This window comes from Cibotium barometz, chromosome 56, assembly GCF_041138505.1.
Source record: "Cibotium barometz isolate CiBa-2024 chromosome 56, ASM4113850v1, whole genome shotgun sequence".
Lineage (NCBI taxonomy): Eukaryota > Viridiplantae > Streptophyta > Polypodiopsida > Cyatheales > Cibotiaceae > Cibotium > Cibotium barometz.
Window position 1 is genome coordinate 11041595 of NC_141101.1, and position 21103 is coordinate 11062697.

The 21103-nt window shown below is 44.0% G+C and overlaps 1 protein-coding gene across 2 annotated transcripts; it reads left to right on the forward strand.

Annotated features, from left to right (window-relative positions):
* The first annotated feature begins 1201 nt into the window (after positions 1-1201).
* Positions 1202-18799, forward strand: LOC147606888 (uncharacterized). 2 transcript variants are annotated; one of them, XM_086791234.1, is made up of 5 exons: positions 1202-1410; positions 2961-3033; positions 3145-3404; positions 4932-5084; positions 16880-18799. In XM_086791234.1, exons 3-4 carry the CDS (start codon positions 3147-3149, stop codon positions 5082-5084), a joined length of 411 nt encoding a protein of 136 aa, XP_086647360.1. In that variant the 5' UTR covers positions 1202-1410; positions 2961-3033; positions 3145-3146; the 3' UTR covers positions 16880-18799. The 2 variants fall into 2 exon arrangements, with proteins under 2 accessions (XP_086647360.1, XP_086647359.1); XM_086791233.1 differs by having other exon boundaries at positions 4932-5029.
* Positions 18800-21103: the final 2304 nt, after the last annotated feature.

Consider the following 21103-nt stretch of genomic DNA (forward strand, 5'->3'; position numbering starts at 1 on the left):
CCCCCCCGAGCCCATTACTTTTCTTTATTATGCAATGTAATAAATCTTCTCATTAATAAAATGGTGTCAATTTTTATATTTTGAGTAGTTTTATTCTTCATTATGAAATGTAATAAATCTTCTCATTAATTAAAATGGTGTCAATTATTTTATTGTGAGTAGTTTTATTGTTCTAGTTTGTCTTTCTAAATTTCTAGCATATTTTTCCCCGCTCAAATTGAGTTTCGAGTGTATTTTGGGCTCAAAATATACTAAAAAACTAAGGTTTTAAGAGAAAATTTAAATGAAAATAAAGATAATGGTTGAGAGATCAGAAGGTAAAGATGGAAAAGTGAGTGGTAGGCATCCTTAGGCAAAAAACTAGTGGAAAAGAGCCACTTCGCACAAAAGAGGGGTAAAGTGTGGTGACCAAAAAAAATCTCAAAATTTTTCAAGGGAGTTTTTTAAACTTCTCTCTCTACTTTCTTGCTCAAACATTCTCTCTCTAGTCCTATCAATTCTAGTCATTCTTGACACAAGGAAGGGGTTATAGATTGATGTTCTAGTTATTAATTTCAGCACCCACAAATAGTGGGTATGCTCCTCTTCCCCCTCTCTCAAGCCTTTACTCCCTATTACACACATCTATGTGTAGGAAGGAGCAGTAGAGGCTAGTTTGTTTCCTTCTTAATCAGGGATTTAATTTCTAGATGCAAATTAAAGAATTAAAGACTCTAACTAAACTATTTAATTTCTAGAAATATTTTAATTATATTATTTTATAACTTTTTCAAAAAAATTGCATCATAAACTATTATTAAACCCAGTAAATATGATTAGGGGCTCTATAATTAGTCATTTGGATCCATTATTGGGGAAAAGTATCACTAATATTTTTACAATAATTTTTTTCTTATTATTTATTGAAGTGATTTAGTATTTATTTTTTATTATACACTACCAAAAAAAGAAAAGTTTTTTGGTAACCCTAAGAAAATTATTGCAACTTCTGCTTGGTTGGATAATTTTGCATGAATTATTTTAAAATTTCATGAGTAGTGTTACATAGCTACATTGGTGGAACCATGGAGCAGAGGTGGCATATATGGACAAAGTGCGTAGAGCACACCACGGATACCAAGAGTTCAAGGGTGGAGTCCACTATGAGGAGGGCAAGAGTGGCCACTAGTGTGAGGTGCCTCGCATGGTCAGCCAGGCCATGCTCAGCACATGTCCGGCCAAGTGTGGACATACAAGATTATATATAGGGGACTCCTATGGTTGGGTGGTGATTCATTGTTGTGCTCCTCTCCTGTGGAGATCTTGAGTGGAGAGCTCACCTATGATGTCTACGCTTCCGTTACGTTGGTATCAGAGTAGGATACATCATGAGGACATTTTTGCGTGTGAGCGTGATGGAAGAGACTAGGGGTAAGTGTATTTTAATTATGTTGTGCACATATTTTCTATTATTTTTGCTATGTTTGATGGGAAATCCATGGGATCTTGTGAGCTTGAGTGTGTGTTTAAAATAAAAAACAAGAAATCCTCATTTGAATCCTTGTCCTTTCTTTCGGAATCATTAAGTGTGTGTGAAGCATGTGGGTAGAGAAACTTACGGAGAGGAGAAGGAAAGCAGAGAAGAAATTGAGACATCCAATATTGTGAGAAAATAACATCTTAAAATCATTGTTGGTGTGTACATGGTCGAGGGCATCAATCAAAGTGGAAGAAAAGTGTAGTTTGGGAACAAAGGTGTTCAATTTTTGAAATAGCTCTCTTTCAATGAGTTGTAAAAAAAAGGGGGGGGCTACTGCGGAACCCGAGAGAGAGAGTACATTCTCAACCAAGGACTCTATCATCTCATCCATTGCATCATCTTCTATCTCACATGCCACATTGTCTCTGCATGGTATCTCCTTTTGCTCTACTCGTGCTCTTTTCTCCATATGCTCCAATACATGTCGGGTTTGAGTCCTCTCGACAGATACATGTGGGATTATATCAATGCCCCTTGCATGCTGTTACATATCAATGCCACATGCATGCATGCAATGCATTATAAATAATGCTAAAAAATAACTTTGAGCAATGGATGTTACTGTGTCATGTTGTGGAGGTTCTAAGAGTAGATCCTTATTAAACTCTCCATGTTTTTGTACATGTTGTATGGAGATCCTATGATACCGCCGCTTTTGAAATTCGCACAACTTACATGGGCATAACACCCATTGCTTCTCCCACTCATGCATTCCCTCAAGAGGTCCTTCATTTTCTGATAGGTGGGTCCCTTGGCTATCAATGCACCTTCCCTACAAATGTAACACATAAAATCATTCACAATTTTTTTTAAAATTTTTTTTTGACCAAATCGCTGCAAATTGCATCGCTTTTTGAAACACTGCTAATTGCAGCTTTGATTACCGCTGCAAATTCCAGTGGTTCTACCTAAACACTCGAAATTTCACCGCTTATGCGTAACCGTTAGAAATTGGAGCGTTTTTGACTTTTTTTAAAAAGTAAAAGCGTTGGAAATTCCAGCGCTGCAAAAATAAAGTTTTCTCTTTATCTGTCTTTTCGCTCCATATTTTCAAATATTGAAAATATAGTTCTACCATAGCTGCTACACATTCATCCCACCCCCTTTCCTTCCACCTTGCATCTCTTCTCCCCTCTCTTCTCCTGCCCCGCAAGGACATTAGGGCATTTAGAAGAAGGTATGGCAACTTCCCCTTTCCCCCTCTCTTTATGTTTTTTTTTTCCCCATGCATTGAAATAGGTATGGCAACCTCTCCTCTCTCAATGTTAGCCTCAATGTCCCTCTCTTTCTCTCAAACCCTATTTTTTTTTTTTATAGATTAAAGGTTATATATGCATGCATGCTCTTTCTTGGTCTTCTTGTAATATGCATGCATACTCTCTCTCTCTCTCTCTCTCTCTCAATGTAGTTATCTCTCTTAATGTTGTTATGTTTATGGTAGAGCACTTACTGTTGTTGACGCCGGAGTAGCCATCCTCGCTATCAACCCTTTGCATACACCGTCGTCGCTTTGGGTATGTTTCTATCTCCCTTCCTCACACACACACACTCTTTCTCTCACTCCTATTCTCTTCAAATAAACTAAATGTCTATTGTTTAATAACTTATTTTATTTATTTTTATAGCTATGGCAACATTCAAATTGGGTGAAGTGGTTGACCTATTAGAGGGGGGAATCATTGTTGGCAAGGGCATCATCTTACATATGGGTCCAAATGCCATATTGCATGGTCTACCACTCCCGGCAGGACACCTAGGAATGTCTATCAATATGGTGTACAAGGCGGACGTGGAGATCCCATATCCACCTCCTCACGAGTCTGACATAAATACATTGGGAGCCACACTGAACTACATCATTGCATGGCCACGCTTTGCTTGTGCGGTATATATTTCCCATTTTAATATTCATATTTGTTTCCTATTCAACTTGGTTCGGGGCATTGGGAAAGCCGTATGCGCTATGGCTGCATTTGGAGAGTAACGACGCTCTCCAAATGTAGCCAAATGCAATGGGATACATTTGGGTGCATTTGGAGAGCGTCGTTGCTCTCCAAATGTACCCAATGCGCTACCATAGTACATACGGACCATATTTGTGGTGGTCCGTATGCGCTATGGTAGCGCATTGGGTACATTTGGAAAGCAAATACGCTCTCCAAATATGCCCAAATATATCCCGATGCATTTGGGTACATTTGGAGAGCGTATTTGCTCTCCAAATGTGCCCAATGTGTTACCGTAGTGCATTGGGTACATTTGGAGAGCAACGACGCTCTCCAAATGCACCCAAATGTATCCCATTGCATTTGGGTGCTTTTAGAGAGCGTATTTGCTCCAAAAGCACCCAACGTGCTAGCATAGCACATACGGACCATATTTATGGTCCGTATGCGCTATGGTAGCGCATTGGGTATATTTGGAGAGCAAATATGCTCTCCAAACAAACCCAAATGTATCCCGATGCATTTAGGTACTTTTGGAGAGCGTATTTGCTCTCCAAATGCACCCAATGTACTACCATAGTGCATACGGACCATATTTATGGTCCATATGCGCTACGATAGTGCATTAGGTGTATTTGGAGAGCAAATGCGCTCTCCAAATGTACCCAAATGCATGCCAATGCATTTGGGTGCATTTGGAGAGGAAATACGCTCTCCAAATGCACCCAATGCGCTACTGTAGCGCATACGGACCATATTTATGATCCGTATGCACTGCGATAGCACATTGGGTGTATTTGGAGAGCAAATACGCTCTCCAAAAATACCTAAATGCATCGGGATACATTTGGGTACGCTTGGAGAGCATATTTGCTCTCCAAATGTACCCATTGTGCTACCATAGCACATATGGACCATAAATATGGTCCGTACGCACTATGCTAGCGCATTGGGTGCTTTTGGAGACCAAATACGTTCTCCAAAAGTACCCAAATGCAATGGGATACATTTGGGTGCATTTGGAGAGCATCGTTGCTCTCCAAATGTACCCAATGCGCTACCGTAGCGCGTATTTAGTTTGTATGCACTACAGTAATGCATTTGGTACATTTGGAGAGCAAATATGCTCTCCAAATGTACCCAAATGCATCGAGATACATTTACGTACCTTTGGAGAGCATATTTGCTCTCCAATATATACCCAATGCGCTATCATAGCACATACGGACCATAAATATGGTTCGTATGCACTGCGGTAGTGCATTGGGTACATTTGGAGAGCAACAACGCTCTCCAAACGTACCCAAATGTATCCCGATGCATTTGGGTACATTTGGAGTGCCTATTTGCTCTCCAAATGTACCCAATGTGTTACCCAAATGTTGAGAAGTTATCACTAATTAGGTGCAATTTAGAGTTTAATAGCGTGCTATTAATTAAAGGATTTTATTCTTTTGTTTATGCAGGCTCAAGAAGTTATCACTTCTCGTCGATCAAACTCATCTCACCAGTCTTCTTGTCGATCACATAGTTCTAGTTCCTCTCATGGCTCACGTGCTTCAAGGTACACAGACATGAGCGAGGAGGATTTCGAGGAAAAGGCAAAGAAACAAGGATAGGTGAGACAAGAGTGACTCGTAGTCAGGATGAGACCGAAAGCAACAAAAAGGAAAGAGGTTGCTTTGACAGTTGTTTTGGACGAGGTGGCCTGAAAAGAAAAGATGCTCGTCATTCCACATTGGAGAGTGTTAGAGAGGACGAGGAAGATTTTACATTCCGTCCTCATACACAGACACAAGAAAAGGAGTACAGATACATTTCTGTAGCCTCGGGTGCTCCAATCATGCCTACAGATACATCTATGGGGACGCCTACAGAGATACCTATAGGGACACCTATAGAGACACCTATAGGGACGCCTACAAAGACACCTCAGACTCTGACACCCATAGAGACACCTAGAGATTCGCCACACCGCAGTATCTATGCCACTCATCCGTAAGTTAAATCATCCTTCACGTATGGCATAAATAGCATCTTCACGTATGTTCCAAGTGCATTGGGTACATTTGGAGTGCATATTTACTCTCCAAATGCACCCAATGCACTATCATAGTGCATACGGACCATAAATATGGTCCGTATGCACTACGGTAGTACATTGGGTGCATTTGGAGAGCAAATACGCTCTCCAAATGTACCCAAATGCATTGGCATGCATTTGGGTACATTGGGAGAGCGCATTTGCTCTCCAAATGCACCCAATGCGCTACTGCAGTGCATACGGACCATATTTATGGTTCGTATGCACTAGGATAGCGCATTGGGTGCATTGAGAGAGCAAATACGCTCTTCAAATGCACCCAAATGCATTGGCATGCATTTGGGTACATTTGGAGAGCGCATTTGCTCTCCAAATACACCCAATGCGCTACCGCAATGCATACGGACCATAAATATGGTCCGTGTGTGTTACGGTAGCGCATTGGGTGCATTTGGAGAGGAAATACGCTCTCCAAAAGTATCTAAATGCATCGGCATGCATTTGGGTATATTAGGAGAGCGTACTTGCTCTTCAAATGCACCCAATGCGCTACCGTAGCGCATACAGACCATAAATATGGTCCGTATGCACTACGGTAGCGCATTGGGTGTATTTGGAGAGCAAATGCGCTCTCCAAATGTACCCAAATGCATCTTGATGCATTTAAGTGCTTTTAGAGAGCGTATTTTCTCTTCAAATGCACCCAATGCGCTACCGTAGCACATACGGACCATAAATATGGTCCGTATGCGCTACGGTAATGCATTGGGTGCATTTGGAGAGCAAATGCGCTCTTCAAATATACCCAAATGCATGTCGATGCATTTAAGTGCTTTTGGAGAGCGTATTTGCTCTCCAAATGCACCTAATGCGCTACCGTAGTGCATACGGACCATAAATATGGTTTGTATGCGTTGCGGTAGCACATTGGGTGTATTTGGAGAACAAATGTGCTCTCCAAATGTACCCAAATGCATGCCGATGCATTTGGGTGTTTTTGGAGAGTGTATTTGCTCTCCAAGTGCACCCAATACGCTACTGTAGCGCATACGGACCGTATTTATGGTTCGTATCCAGCGATTTATGAACGGTGGTATTACTAGCGTTATTTTATTGCTGGTATTTCCAGCGTTTGCTCGGTGCCCCTTTGTGATATCCGTAAGTGGCGCTATGATTTTAGAGAAGTCCTTGATGTGTTTGCGGCTAAACTGCGTAAAGCCCACAAACTCTCGTACTTCTTGTATAGTGCGAGGGATACCCCATTTGATCACTGCTTCGATCTTGTGAGGATCCACCTTGATCCCTTTTCTGTTCACAATAAAACCCAAGAATTCTACCTCTGGTACTGCAAATTCACATTTCTCTGGCTTGGCATATAGCTCCCACTCCCTTAGTCTCTGAAGTACTTTGCTCACATTCTCTTTATGCTCCTCCAAAGTTTTGCTATAGATCAAGAGGTCATCAATGTATATGATGAGAAACTCATCCAAGTAATCTTTAAAAGCATCATTCATTAAAGTGCAGAATGTGGCTGGCGCGTTTGTGAGTCCAAAAGGAAGCACCAGCCATTCGTAACTTCCGTACCTAGTTCGGAATGCTGTTTTCTCTATATCTTCTTTCGCTATGCGAATCTGATGATATCCTGATCTAAGATCAATTCGGGTGAAGTACTGTGCTCCCACCAACCTATCCATAAGCTCTTCCATCACTGGAATAGGGTACTTGTTCTTTATAGTGACTTTATTCAGTGCCCTGTAATCTGTGCACAGGCGAGACGTCCCATCCTTTTTAGTCACAAATAGGACAGGCGCCCCGTATGGTGACTTGCTTGGCCTGATCGACCCATTATCTGACAATTCCTGCAGCTGTTTCTTTAACTCTTTGAGTTTGGTCGCATCCATCCTATATGGTGCTTTGGCGGGTGGTACATGACCCGACATTAGGTCGATTTTGTGATCAACTGATCTGCACGGTGGTAATCCTGATGGCAACTCTGCTGGCAGCACGTCCTTGTACTTGTCCCTTGATGCCTGGATCTCCAATTGTACATTGGCTCTTTCCTTCATTTAGGTTCACGTGCATTATACACAGATGTGCGTGTGCCCCTTGTTTGACATCCCTAGCCGCTTGTTTGGCACTATACCATTCTGGCGTGAGGTCATCCCAAGTTGCGTGTTTCCGCACATCCTGACTCTTTGCCATCACGTTACCCAGTTTTGCATCCTCTTGAATCTTTTGCTTGCCTTTGTCCGCAGCATTTGGGTTTGATTTCCCCAGATTTTGCGGAGGCCTCTGAACTTCCACCTTTTCTGTACTTCGACTAGCTGGTTGCACAGCCAAAGTCCGGATGCATGGTACTGTTACCCCTGTTCCCTGCATGTCCAGGATCATTCTATTGACCCCCTTTCCCAATAATGCAATTAGATACTTATCTACCCATGTCAGTCCAACAATCACCTCGAAGGCATCCATAGGTACCACAATAAAATCCATTCTAGCCTTCCACCCCCCGGATTGCATTGCCACTGCATATGCCATTAATACATTGCTGTCCGTGCCCTGCGCGAATGAGACTTCCATCATGGAGGCTGCCTTTGTCAGGCGTACCCCGAGTCTCTTAGCACATGCCGGTGTCATGAAGTTGTGTGTGGCACCTGTGTCCACCATCACATTCTATTGGTGCCCATTTACTGCAGCTGCAAAATACAAATGCTGCACGGCCTTGACTTGTGCTGCCATGCATCGCGTTCTTGCTCGCACTGCACCGACTTTGGGTGCGTTTGGCCCTCCATTTCTGGCCTGTGAGCTCTCCGGCTCTTCAATCTCAGTGATCCGCACACTACTCTCGTAATGTTCCCGGTTATTCTCGTTTTCCTGGGCATTCACTGTATTGACTTGAGATTGACTACTTCTTTTGGGGCATTCATTGTCATAATGTTGCCCATTGCACCATCGGCATGCTCTCCAAGGTAAGGCCCTTTTGTTTCCACTATCTGCCGTGGATTGCGTGTTGCTTTGCCAATTGCTGCCTTGGTTGCTGTAAGTATTATGGGTGGTAGCATTTCCCCCGCCACGTTGTCCCCCGCCGGTGTCATTCTTTGTCTCTCGACCCGAGCTTTCTGTTTTGCCCTGGCTTTTGTTTGCGTTGTTTGTAGTATTTCCCACCGTGTTTGGTTTGGCCATGACACGACGCCTATTGTTTGCATCTGCCAATCTTTCAGCCATTACCATAGCATCCTCGTAATCCCGGGGATGTTGTTTCTCCACTTCTCGTCGAGCCCAATCTTTTAGCCCAAAAAGAAAACCATGCAGCCTATCAATAGTGTTCATCTTGGCGATTTGGAGCATGATCTGTCGATACTTGCTGCTGCTGATGTACTCTGACAGCTTGCTCTCGCCTTGGCTCAAGTTTCGCCACTCATCTCGTATCTTGAACACTTCGTTACGAGGTACAAAATAGTCTGTGAGGTCCTTCTTGAATTCCTCCCAAGAAGGCCAAGGGTTCGAGCCATTCTCACCCCTTTTCTCTGCTGCCAGTAGCCAGTTAAAGGCGTCACTTGACAGGAACCTGGATGCAATTTTGATCCAGTGTCTCTTCGACACCTGGTTCATCTCCAGGTACTCCTTTACTTCTCTGAAGAACTTTCGGATCATCAATGAGTCCCTTTGCCCAGTGTACTTTTCTAGTGCTTGTGGCTTGTCAAATCCCTCATCCGGGTTTTCTCTGCCCCTTCTGCCTTGTTCATGCTGAGGGCGCTGGTCTGGCCACACCCATCCGGGTACTGACCCTTGTGATGCATCATGCCGCCTCTCAAAATGAGGTGACGGTGGTTCCTGGTTTTCCCTTGTTGCCCCGGGCAACCTATCCAGCAGGGTGTGCATGAGCATTTCCAACTGCCCCAAACGTGCACCTTGTTCCATCATTTGATTATGTAGATCGGGTTGTTCCGAATCTACTCTTCGACTACCACCTCCCTCTCCTGAGAGGAAGTCATATGCGGATCGTAATTATTGGCTAAATTAGCCTTAGTGTAGTGTATTCATTTATAAGTGAGTGTGTTCACATTTCATGTAAATATGGGCGACCAAAACTTACTTATAGATTATGACGGGCCGCGTGTACACACTCACTGACATAGATACAATCGGATTTTCGGGGGGCTACCCGGGGCAGAGAACCCTTATTGATACTCACACAATTCAGACCAAAGGTACTCCATCACGCTGTCAACGATTCCTTGAGCTACTACTGGTAAGCTTACAAGACCATCTTTTGTGTAAGTACTGAGTAGGAAGGGCAAGACTCCTTGCTTTCCTATCCTGTGTAGTATTCTCTTGTCTTATGTGCTCTAGGGATTGATTAGGTCAATGACAAGTAGATGGTAGGGAATATGGGCACATGAGAGGGTAGAGAAAGAGGGCAGCTCCTTGTGGTGTCTCAATCGACTTGCAAATGCTGTTTTCATGTGCATTGGCATAGGAATTTGGCTTGGTATGCCTGTGAAGCTATGTATCGTTTCTCCCAAGATTAATAAAGCTATTTGAGGGAGGGGCTGGCCGTTCCGGCTCATTGTGTGTCTCTTGTCAATTGAGTTTCCTTTTCTATTGTGTTGTATCCTAAAATCTAAGAGTGTTTAAGTGTATTAATAAGCGTTGTGTTCAAATTAGTGCTCATATCCAAAACGGGGATACATTACACTGTTCATAATGTACATTGCAATTGCCATTGCTTTAGCCTAAAAGTAATGCGGCATGCTTTTCTCATTCATCAAAGCACGAGCAACCTCTGCAATATGCATGTTTTTCGGGCCGACTTTATATAAACCTTTGCAATATACATGTTGGTTAATAAAGTATGTTCTTGTCGGGCCGACTTTATATAAACCTGCATCTACTCTTGGGGCACTGATGACGTGAGTAGGGATGTCATAGCTTCTTGTCTAGGCTATGCATGATAAAGTTGATGATCTTACACTTCATGCTTGGACAAACATTGAAGTTAAGTTTGCACTTTTGGTCTAAATTAGTAGTAATTAATTTAAGGTTTTTGACATGGGCTTGGTTTTAATTGAACTTTGGTTAATAATTGTTTTGGAAAAAAGACCTTATTTCCTTTTTAATCAAGTGGTTAATTTCTTAGTCGTTTCTCTATTTTATTATCATTATTATTTTGGTCTTTGTATGTTCTTTTTGTTCATAGTTTTAAAATAAAAATTAAAAAAATATATTAAAAAATAAAAAATTATTATTATTGTTATTTTTAAAAGAATCATGTTATTTATTTTTTTTAAATTTTTTGGGTCAATGGGTTTCTCTTATTTGATTGTTCTATGATTTTTTGGGTCAATGGGTTTCTCTTATTTGATTGTTCTATAAATTTTTTTTTTTTGGTGGGGGTTTCTCTCTCTCTCTCTCTCTCTCTCTCTCTCTCTCTCTCTCTCTCTCTCAATTCGTAAGTTCAGATATTTTTGGCCTTATGAAGGTACATGCATGTTTTTCCTTTTTGCAACTCCATTTTGTTGCGGGGTATACCTACATGTAAAGTGCCTCTTAATCCCATGCTCTCTCAAGTAATCATTGAACTCATTGGAGAAATATTCTCCCTCTCCATCCAACCTTAGATAGCTTAAATGCATGCCTGTTTTCTTCTCAACCCTAGCCTTAAAGCTTTGGAAGTGAGTGAACACTTCACTCTTCTCCTTCATGAAATAAACCCACACTTTCCTAGTGTGGTCATCAATAAAAGGCACGTATAGTAATGGCATCCTCTAATTGATGCCGTCCACACTTCTGAATGCACAACATCTAAGGGTTTCAGACTTACATTTCTGTCCTTAGGAAATGCATATTTTCCTAGCTGGCATGCTTCACATCAACTTTTAACTTTGGTAAGCCTGCAACAGTATCCCTAGTTTGCATGGACTACAAACACTGAATATTCACATGTCCAATGCACTTATGCCACATGTCAATATCTGCAATGACACCCTTGTAAGAATGTCGCTCTTTATGGTCGCTCTTTATGGGCTTCTTTCGAACGGGAATGAAGTGAGCTTGCTTACTGAACCTATCAACAATAGTCCATATGCCATCGTTCCCACTCCTAGTTCTAGGAAGATCAAAGATAAAATCCATAGCAATGTTGTCCCATGGTCGGTATGGAATAGGTAAAGGGTGAAGAAGTCCGGGGATCTTTTGACGATCATACTTTACCTTTTGACATACAATGCAATCCCTCACAAAGGAATCCGTGTCCTTCCGCAGCAAGGATGGCCAATAGAAGAAAGACTCCAAAGCTTTTACCGTAGCTTCAATGCCCCTATGCCCTGAATAAGGTGGAGCATGACTTTCTATCAAAACCTTTGGCCTCAATGGTTTGGTGACACATATCTTGCCGTGCATCAAGAGAAAACCATCTCTAAGAGTATAATGATCAACTCGTTGCCCACTTGCCAATTGTTCATGAATCCTCTCGAAGTCGGAGTCCTGTGAGGATTGTTCCTTCATCTCATCAAGCTCATGATGAAACACGATGGAAACTGCCGAAACTTGTGGTTTCCTAGATAAAGCATCTGCAACCACATTCTTCTTCCCATCCACATGTACAATTTGGAAATGGAACATGGATAGAAAGTTGGCCCATCTCATATGCTTTTTCGATAGCTTGGCTTGAGAGAGAAAATACCTCAAGGATTGATGATTCGTTTGAACCGTGAAGTCATTACCAAGAAGATAATGCTTCCATGTAGAAAGACCATAGATCACTGCTAGAAGCTCTTTCTCATAAACGTGTAAATTCATTTCGGGTCCATGCAAAATCCTGCTCTCATAGGCAACTACATGCCCATCTTGCATAAGTACTGCACCAATGCTAGACCCACATGCATCACATTGCACAATAAAAGAACGACGAAGGTCGGGTAGTATTAACACGGGACCCGTGATTAGCTTTTCCTTAAGTTTGTTGAATGCATCAATCTCTACCTCCGTCCATCGAAACTTGATCCCTTTCTTTGTTAGTGCATGTAAGGGTGAAGCAATCTCTGCAAAATACTTTATGAAGCGTCGATAGTATGAACAAAGTCCCAAGAAACTGCGTACATCATGTACCGTTCGTAGATGTGGCCAATCCCTAATGGCTGAAATCTTCGCGGGATCCATGCGAACACCATCTTTAGACACTATGTGTCCAAGAAAGTGAATTTCTTCCATAAAGAACTCACTCTTCTTTGCGTTGATCATCAAGTGATGTTTCTGAAGTTCCCCAAATACCGTGGCCAAATGCTCCTTATGCTCCTCCTCGGTCCGAGAATGAAACAATAATGTCATCAAAGAAGGTGCCCACAAAAGCTCTATGTGGACGAAAGATTATATCCATCATTCTGTTAAAAGTGGTTGGAGCATTTGTCAATCCGAAAGGCATAACCAATTGTCAATCCGAAAGGCATAACCAAGAACTCATACAAACCAAAAGTAGTCTTGAAAGCTGTCTTGTGCACATCTTCGGGTCGAATCCTTATTTGATGGTACCCACTCTTTAGATCAATGCGACTGAAGCATGAGGATCCCTTCAATCGGTCCAAGATATCATCGATGCGTGGAATAGGAAATCGGTTTTTTGATGGTGATCTTGTTGAGTGCAGGATTCGGTCGAATCCTTATTTGATGGTACCCACTCTTTAGATCAATGCGAGTGAAGCATGAGGATCCCTTCAATCGGTCCAAGATATCATCGATGCGTGGAATAGGAAATCGGTTTTTGATGGTAATCTTGTTGAGTGCTCTATAATCAATGCACATCCTCCAAGAACCATCCTTCTTTTGAACCAAAAGGGCGGGTGAGCAAAAGGGTGAAGAGCTTGGTTGAATCAGGCCTTTCTCCAAAAGCTCATTTACTTGACTCATGATTTCTTCTTGTTGGGCCACGCTCACTCGATAAGGAGGTCGATTCGGTGGTGAGCTTCATGGAATGAGATCAATACCATGATCTTCGAGCCTTTCCGGTGGTAATTCTCCTGGCAAGGCTTCTGAAAAACAATCTTGGAAAGCTTTGAGGAAATTCATCCTCTCTTTGTCTAGATCACTAAGATTAGACTCAAGAGGTTCTTCCTTTCCTTTTACAAAAATCAAGTACGCGGAAAGATGTTTGTTTATTAATCGGGAAATGGCCGAAGCCGATACAACGGGGACTGACTCTCCTTTGAGTTTTACATCAAGGACTAAATTCTTGTTCCTATGAGTGAGAGTTATCTTCCTATGGAATGTGTCCATAACGGCCTTGACCTTGTGACACCAAGGCATTCCCAAAAGAACATCACACCCATCCAAGGGCATGATATAAAACTCCTCGGTGTCCACATAGCCTTGCACATGAAGGCGTAGCTTTCCAGTGATAGGGGTAACTGGAACCGAATGTCGTGGACATGCCAATGTAGCTTCATGAATGGTTCCCATCTCTTCTGTGTGAATTCCCAACTTGGTTGCCATGTTGGGGGAAATAAAGTTAGCTCTAGCCCCGGGGTCGAAGAAGATAAGGGCTTGTTGGTCTCTAACTTTCCTCAAGCTCGGCACAACTCTGCTGACGATGCATCCCTTTGTTGTTCTCCAATCAAGTCTGGAACTAAGCGTGCTGAAGGCGTGGATCTCTTTGGCTCGTCCTTGGCTTTCTTTGAATTTTTGGATTTTGGAGGTTTAGTAGGACATTCGTAGTATCGATGTCCCACTTCACCACATGCAAAGCACTTGTTGGCCTCTCAAAGTTCCTGTCGTTCTTGAGACGTCTTCTCGGGAAAAGACGTTTGTTTCTTCTTGTTGCTTGAGTAGGGTTCACGAGATGGGGCTTGCTCCTTTGAAGTTTTCTTTGCTTTGCCTTCCTTGAAGCCCGAAAGGTGTCTCGTGAGTAACGCATAACCTTGGTTTGGAAGATGTCATCATCCCCCATTGGCTTCTTCTCTTGGTTGTTGGTCTTCATCCGTTGCGTCTTCATGGTCTTGGGATTGGTCCCAAGTAATCTCCGTGTCTTCGTTGCTTGACATGATGGCGTGTAGACTCGTTGAAGATGATGACGATATCCCGGCAATGGAACCTTGAAACCGGCCTTCATAACTTTGAGGGGCGGTAGATGATCACTTACACACCTAAGCACTTAAAACAAGAGACAAAACTTGAAAAGAGAGGGAGAGAGATGGAGCTAGAGTGCTCCTACACAATACACACGATTGGCCCCAATCGCTTTGGCGCCCCCGTAGGTATTTATTTATGCTTCAGAAGCTCCTAATCCCAAAGCACACAAGTGAGCCCTTAAATTTCGGGGGGGACACCGGTGTGTGGGAGGAGGAAGCTTGGTTTTCACCCAAGTGACTATGTTACAATGTGGCCTCCATGGGTCCTTTTTATACCCCGAGAGGGGGGAAGCTTTCAAAACAAAGCAAAAGCACTGAAGAGATCTACGGTGGAGATTAGAGCTTTTTGGGATCAAGGGTGAGGATTGTTTTTGGAAAAACATCCTCATGGCTTTTCCTTCATGCGTTTTTTTCTTCTTTCTTTGCTTTTCAGGATGCCGCCACCCTTGGCCGGCTGCCGCCATGTGCCGCCTCCTTTCCGCCGCCGTGCTGCCACTCTACGCCGCCGTCGTGCTGCCACTCTGCGCCGCCGTCGTGCTGTTGCCGGCGCTGCCGCCTGAGGTGGTGCCGCCTCTGGTTGCCGCCCGCTGGCCGCCGCCGCTGCCTATGGTGGCCGCCTCTTGAGGTGGCTGCCTCTTGGTGGCCGTCTCTTGAGGTGGCCGCCTCTTTGTGGCCGTCGGTTGGCCAACTTGGCCATGGCCAGGGCTGCCCGGTGGCTGGCCTGGCTGGCCGCCAACTTGACGGCCTGGATGGCCTAGCCGTTGCCGCCTGGTGGCTAGCCCAATGGGGCCACCTCCTAGGTGGCTTGGCTGGCTAGGCCACCGCCATTCAAGTGGCTGGCCCAGCCGGCTGCCGCCTTGGCAGTCCTAGCCGGCCCGATGTGGCTGCCTTAACACGGGAAGAGGGGCTTCAGTCAATGGCGAGGGTACACCGGAGAGAAGGGAGATAGTTGATGAAGAGGTTTTCCATGCCTTCGAAACCATAAGAGGTGGGTGGACTCCGTCATGTCCACTCCATCTTCAAGTAGAATAAACACCTGTCTTGTTGATGCTCTTGATGTCCCATAACATGCTTTGCTTGATCTCTATGGTCCATGCTTATGTCCCATGTCTTCATGTAACATGTTCATGTCATCTTGGTGACACCGTGGGTGTGTAACTGGCCGAGTGACCACTGCATCGGTATCCCTCTCATCTCCTGCATCTCCTCGAGCGCTGTAAAAGCTAGTGATGGTAGGTTGAGTGACTGGCGGAGTGGGGGCTCGCAGGAGAAGATCACAGTGCCTGCGGAGCTCTAGCAAGAAGAGTCCCAAGCATCATTGGTCTGGAAAGTCCATGATCCTAGCAAGTGGGCCAAACCCTTCTGCGAACAGGCAATGGAATCTACCTCGGATCTCATAGTACACCGGGCATCTGCATATATAGTGCTCCTCTGTCTCCACCTCAGAATGACATATCCTGTTCTGTGATTGTATACCCATGGCTCTCCCAGCCTCAAGTAGTAGTCAGTGCGATGACACCCTGATCTGCCCAATGGAGATCCTCATGACACTCCTAGGGAGTGTTCACACACGTAGAGCTCCGAATATCCCCTCCGGAGTCAAGGTGGTGTTAATGATATGACTTTCATACTTATGTACCAACACTTGGACTCTCATACCAAGCCTGCTAAGGGACTTGACCACTCGTAAGATTCCTCAACCAATCTTAACAACCCCCCTGACTCAAAACAGGGAGAGGTAGATAAACGAAGTTATAAACATAATAGATAGATGAAAACAAAACAAACACACATAAAAATTCAGTTTTTGGGGGACTACCTGGGCAGAGAACCCTTATTGACACATACAAACATATAAATAAATAAAAAAAAGGTCTCCCATTGTGGGACAGAATCCCTGAACAACTGCTACACGTGTGTACACTCTTGCTCTTCTGATGATGTTTGTTAGTGAAGTCCATGGCAGGAATGCCCCGAGAGGATAGTGTTGATGATGGGCATGGGAGCAGCTGCTTAGGGTTTCAGTCCATGCAAAACTGGGCTCTCAAATGTGTCTTAGAGAGGCAACTTGGAAAAAGTCCCCAAGTTTTAGAGTCACTACAACTTCAATGTATGATGAATGCTATGATTTAGGCAAAAGCCCTAATTTTTATGAGGGATATAAGGGTTAATTAGGTGCTAATTCAGGAAAGCCCTAATTTTTAAAGGTGCAGGAGCTTCAATTTGATGTTCACTTCGCTTATTGCAGGTTGATGATGTGGTGCTTCAGATGGGAGAGGCAGCGCAGCACCATGAAACTAGTACAGCAGCAGAGCTCATGATTTGGAGCAGTCGCAACAGGCACAGCTATCAGCCAGGTCCCTTGCCCCCCGCGATGGCTGAGATGGTGCAGCAGATGATGGCGGTTGGGTGTGGAATGTCGGACACTATCAGCAGTGGTGAGTGGGCTTGATGATAGGAGCACAAGCAGAGATGGGGCGATGACGTTGGCGATGGATGGCAACACTCAGGTAGCGCTCAGGGCGACTGTACACTGCAGAGCTGGAGGCGGTGTCGGGAGAGTTGAAGGCGGCGGCTGATGTGGCATGTGGTAGCAGTGGTGGTGGGCGGAGCAGAGGCGTCAACAAGCAGCATGGGCAATGGAGATGGTGCGACAGTTCTGTGCCATGGAAGCGGCGGGGACTAGATCATCAACGTGCTGAGCTGTGCATGTGGGGCGGCCTAACTAGGATCAAATCGTAGCTCTGATACCATGTTGGTAAACATGGTACGATGAGTGCAACTGCTAGAGAGAGAGAAAAGGAGAGAGTAATTGAGAGAGAAAAAACAAGATCTGCATGACTCAATGTAATTGATTAATGATATTTAGTGAGATACACCAAGTACAATGCTTTATAGCTTTAAGAGCTCTTCCAAGTGACATAAGCGATGATGTCAGATGGATATAATATCTTTTAAATATCTAGATATCATTATAAGCTCCTAAGAGGCTGTTCACACACCTACACTCCTAGGGAGTGTTCACACACATAGAGCTTCGAATATCCAACAGTATAGGGCATGGGCGTAGGGGAGGGAGAGAGAGAGAAAGAAAGAAAGAAAGAAAGAAAGATATATTAACGTCTACGAAAGGCCGAAATCGGCCTATGAGACAAATCGTAGTACATGTGTGTATCCTCTGTGTATCCGAAAAGTAAAAAAGATACAAGGTAAACTGAAATGTATCACACTATCTGCTAGAAGAAGCTCCTAAGAGAGAAAAAAAGGGGGGGGTGGAGCTCTATCCTGGAGGCTCATAATGCAAAAAACTATATGCCTAGGGTATACAATCATGATATGTAGATCTAGGCTAGCTCCATCCAGTACCATAGTGGGGGGGGGGTCTAGAATAGAAGCCATAGGGGGGAAGGGCCTGAAAAGCCCCCGCATAATCGTCGCCGGATCTGAGTAGATGTGGGTGATCCTCTCCTCCATGTAGTGCTGATGGCGAGTCCAGATCTCTGTGATCTCCCTGTGATGCACTCTCTGAGTCCGGAACCCTGGTGCTCTAGGCCTCCGTCGTGATCTGATGTCCTCGGCCTGCTGCTGCAGTGTGACCCCTCTCTGAGCCGGTGGGACCAATGGTGTCGACCTCTGAAAAAAGTCTGTAAGCTGGGACTGTCTCCCACCTCGCTGTGTGGTATGTGTCTGGAGGAGTGACTCTTTGTGGTGCTGTATCTCAAGTAGGAACTGTCCGAGGCACCTCTGGACTGCTTACTCCATCAGCTGGTGACGGAGTGAGGTGTGTCCATGAAAGAGTGTGGCATGTCTCTCTCGAAGGTCACTATAAGCTCTGCATCTGCATACAAAATGTTCCTCACTCTCAATCTCCTCACTACATAATCTGCATATGCTCTCTGCTCTAGGGATGTGTGCTGCCCGTCCTGCCTCAATCTCCAGATGATGTGATGACACTCTGAGCTGGCCAATCGCCACTCTAGCACTATGTGACATGTGGACATCCATGTATCGTGGTCGCTATATGAACCCATCTCCTGAGGTGCTCATGAATTGGTCTCTATAGTACAACATCTTCGGCGAAAGAGGCTGACTAGGTGTGATCCATGTCTCTCGTGTGTAGAGTTGCCATAGGTCCTGTCTCAGAAGTCTGTTCCTCTCACTGTGTGAGAGGCGGTGTAGGGCAATTTTTGGAAAATGTCACATCTTATGTACAGTGTGTATATGATCAGTACTTGGTGTGATGCCAGTGGTTGGATGTAGTCCACAAGCTGTGTATATATGCCTATTTTCTTGTTTGACCTTGGGTGACAGGTTTGAGTTTTCTGTGAGGAACCTTGGTTGCATGCTTTCCTTGGTTTTTGAAACCTACAGAGGTAATGGCAATCAAAAGCATTCGATCTATGCATGTGGAAAATGATGTGATATACTTAAAGCTATCTGGAGCTTTATCAAAGCCAGCACTTCTTGGGTGTCGGCAGGCGATTATCATAACATATTTGATGATTTGTCATGGAATATTTTTGGCCTGTTAGAAAGATGTAAAACGATGCCTTGGTGCTTGATGATATGCTACATGCGTGACTCTCATAATATAGCATATGTGATAGCCAAACAGTGAGCTTGAAGCATAAAGGCACAGTATGCATGGGAACCTCTCCTTAAAAAAAAGAAGAAGTTTTGATTTGGATATTTAATTATAAGGTTTTACACCTTATAACCATTTTCAACAAAAGAAAATCAAAATGAGCCGCCATTTTTTCTCATAAAATGCGGGAGGCAAGTCTACTGCGCGACTCAGCTTGGCGTGAAATTAGCTGCAAAAGGAGGAGAAGGCCGAGTTGCCCACGGGAATCAGCTAGAGAGAACCAAGTTGCAGGTTTTGAAGCGGCTGTGCAGAGCGTTGGTGGCTGCCTCTCTGTCTGTCAACTACTGTAGATGGGTGGAAGCCGACAAGCTTCTATTGTTCATAAGGAAGTTGGTGCTCAGACCGTTTTAAGATGCCGTCTGCTGTTATCCATAAAGAAAACAACCAGTCATAGTGAAGCTCTACGTCATGCGCTAGCTCAAAGTGGGTTGTATGCGCAACAACAGGCAAGAGAACCAGAAATCAACGTGCGTGTTTACAAAAGGATACCAACGGAAGAAAGATAAAAGGAGTGCACATTTTTTTTTCTTTTGTTTGTAGTAAGAAATTAAAGGGGTTGTCCATAGAAAACCTAAATATATATCTTTTGAAGCTTGAAAAATATAAAAAAAATCACATTTCATTCTCACGTCTGGTTTACCAAGAAAAAGCATACGTATCTTGTCTTTTGAGAAGTCTGCAGAGGACTACTATGATGGTGGTCTGCAACAATAACCTGCAAAGGAGATATAATCGAGCTGCCTGAGAAAGAAGAGAATGCGCATTTTGCTGTGAGTGAGTAGTCTTTCTCAAGGAAAAGAGAAAGTGATGGTCTCTACAAATCATGGTGGTTATGGATGTGGCATCATGATGCGAAAGTAATGCCAAAGACAAGCTCTTTCATGGTATTGTTGATGGGTCTTTGAGCCATGATGCTCTTGATGTAATGATGGAATCTTGATGTATATTCCAAGAAGAGGGTTTTTGTTGGGGCTTTCTTTCCTTGATATGGGACAGGTTATATATGCCAGTTTGGTCATGTTGAATGTGATGCCTTGGATGGCTATTAGATGAGCTCATGTGGAGATGTAGATGTGAGAGCTTTTGAGAGCTCTATACCTTTGGTATTTTGGTTGTGGATGTGAAATTGGAAACAGGTACCTAAGGTCAGGTAATTGTTACCATATTATAGTAGTGATGTGTGTGAACACACTTAGGACCGCCGGGGCACTTTTTCCCTCACTAGGAGGTTTTTTCCCCCGTGCATTGTATATACGCCCATTATCTTCTAGGGCTTGTTATCTTTCATTTTTGGCACTCATAATACACTACTGTGTTGTGCTCAAGCTTCCTCATCTTCTTGAAGTTGTGTGTGCATTCCTGCAACCCTAATTCCAACAATTGGTATCAGAGCAGGCTTCCTCCTCCCGGGCAGCATCACCGGCACCTGCCGCTTCATCTCCTCCGATTGCGACGAGGTTTCACGAGCGTCTGCAGGTTAGTATATGCCGTGGGAGAACACGAAGGGCTCAGTCATTTCAGAATTTTGATCTGGAGTCATTTCGCCCTCCGTTTTTGCATTCCAAGTACTGCGCAGGCAAAATCGTCCTACTGTGCAGATTTTCTGTCAAGATTAAAATCTGCAGGACAGGTGCCCATTCGTCTGTTTTGGGCTGTGCTGCATAGCACAGGTCGATTTTATACAGGTTTACCTCTTACAGACAGCATTTACATCTAGTAGTACAGTCATTGGCCATGGCTGACAACAATGATGTGTTCCGCATGTTGGCTGCTGAGGATAAGTTGGATGGCACCAACTATCCATTGTGGGCATATATGATGCGACAT

What these genes read in the sequence shown, in the direction of transcription:
- LOC147606888 (XM_086791233.1), top strand. Translation starts at nt 3,147, where the DNA reads ATGGCAACATTCAAATTGGGTGAAGTGGTTGACCTATTAGAGGGGGGA. An exon ending in GGCCACGCTTTGCTTGTGCG is followed by an intron (nt 3,405 to 4,931) that starts GTATATATTTCC and finishes TTGTTTATGCAG; the next exon opens with GCTCAAGAAGTTATCACTTC. An exon ending in CATGGCTCACGTGCTTCAAG is followed by an intron (nt 5,030 to 16,879) that starts GTACACAGACAT and finishes CGCTTATTGCAG; the next exon opens with GTTGATGATGTGGTGCTTCA.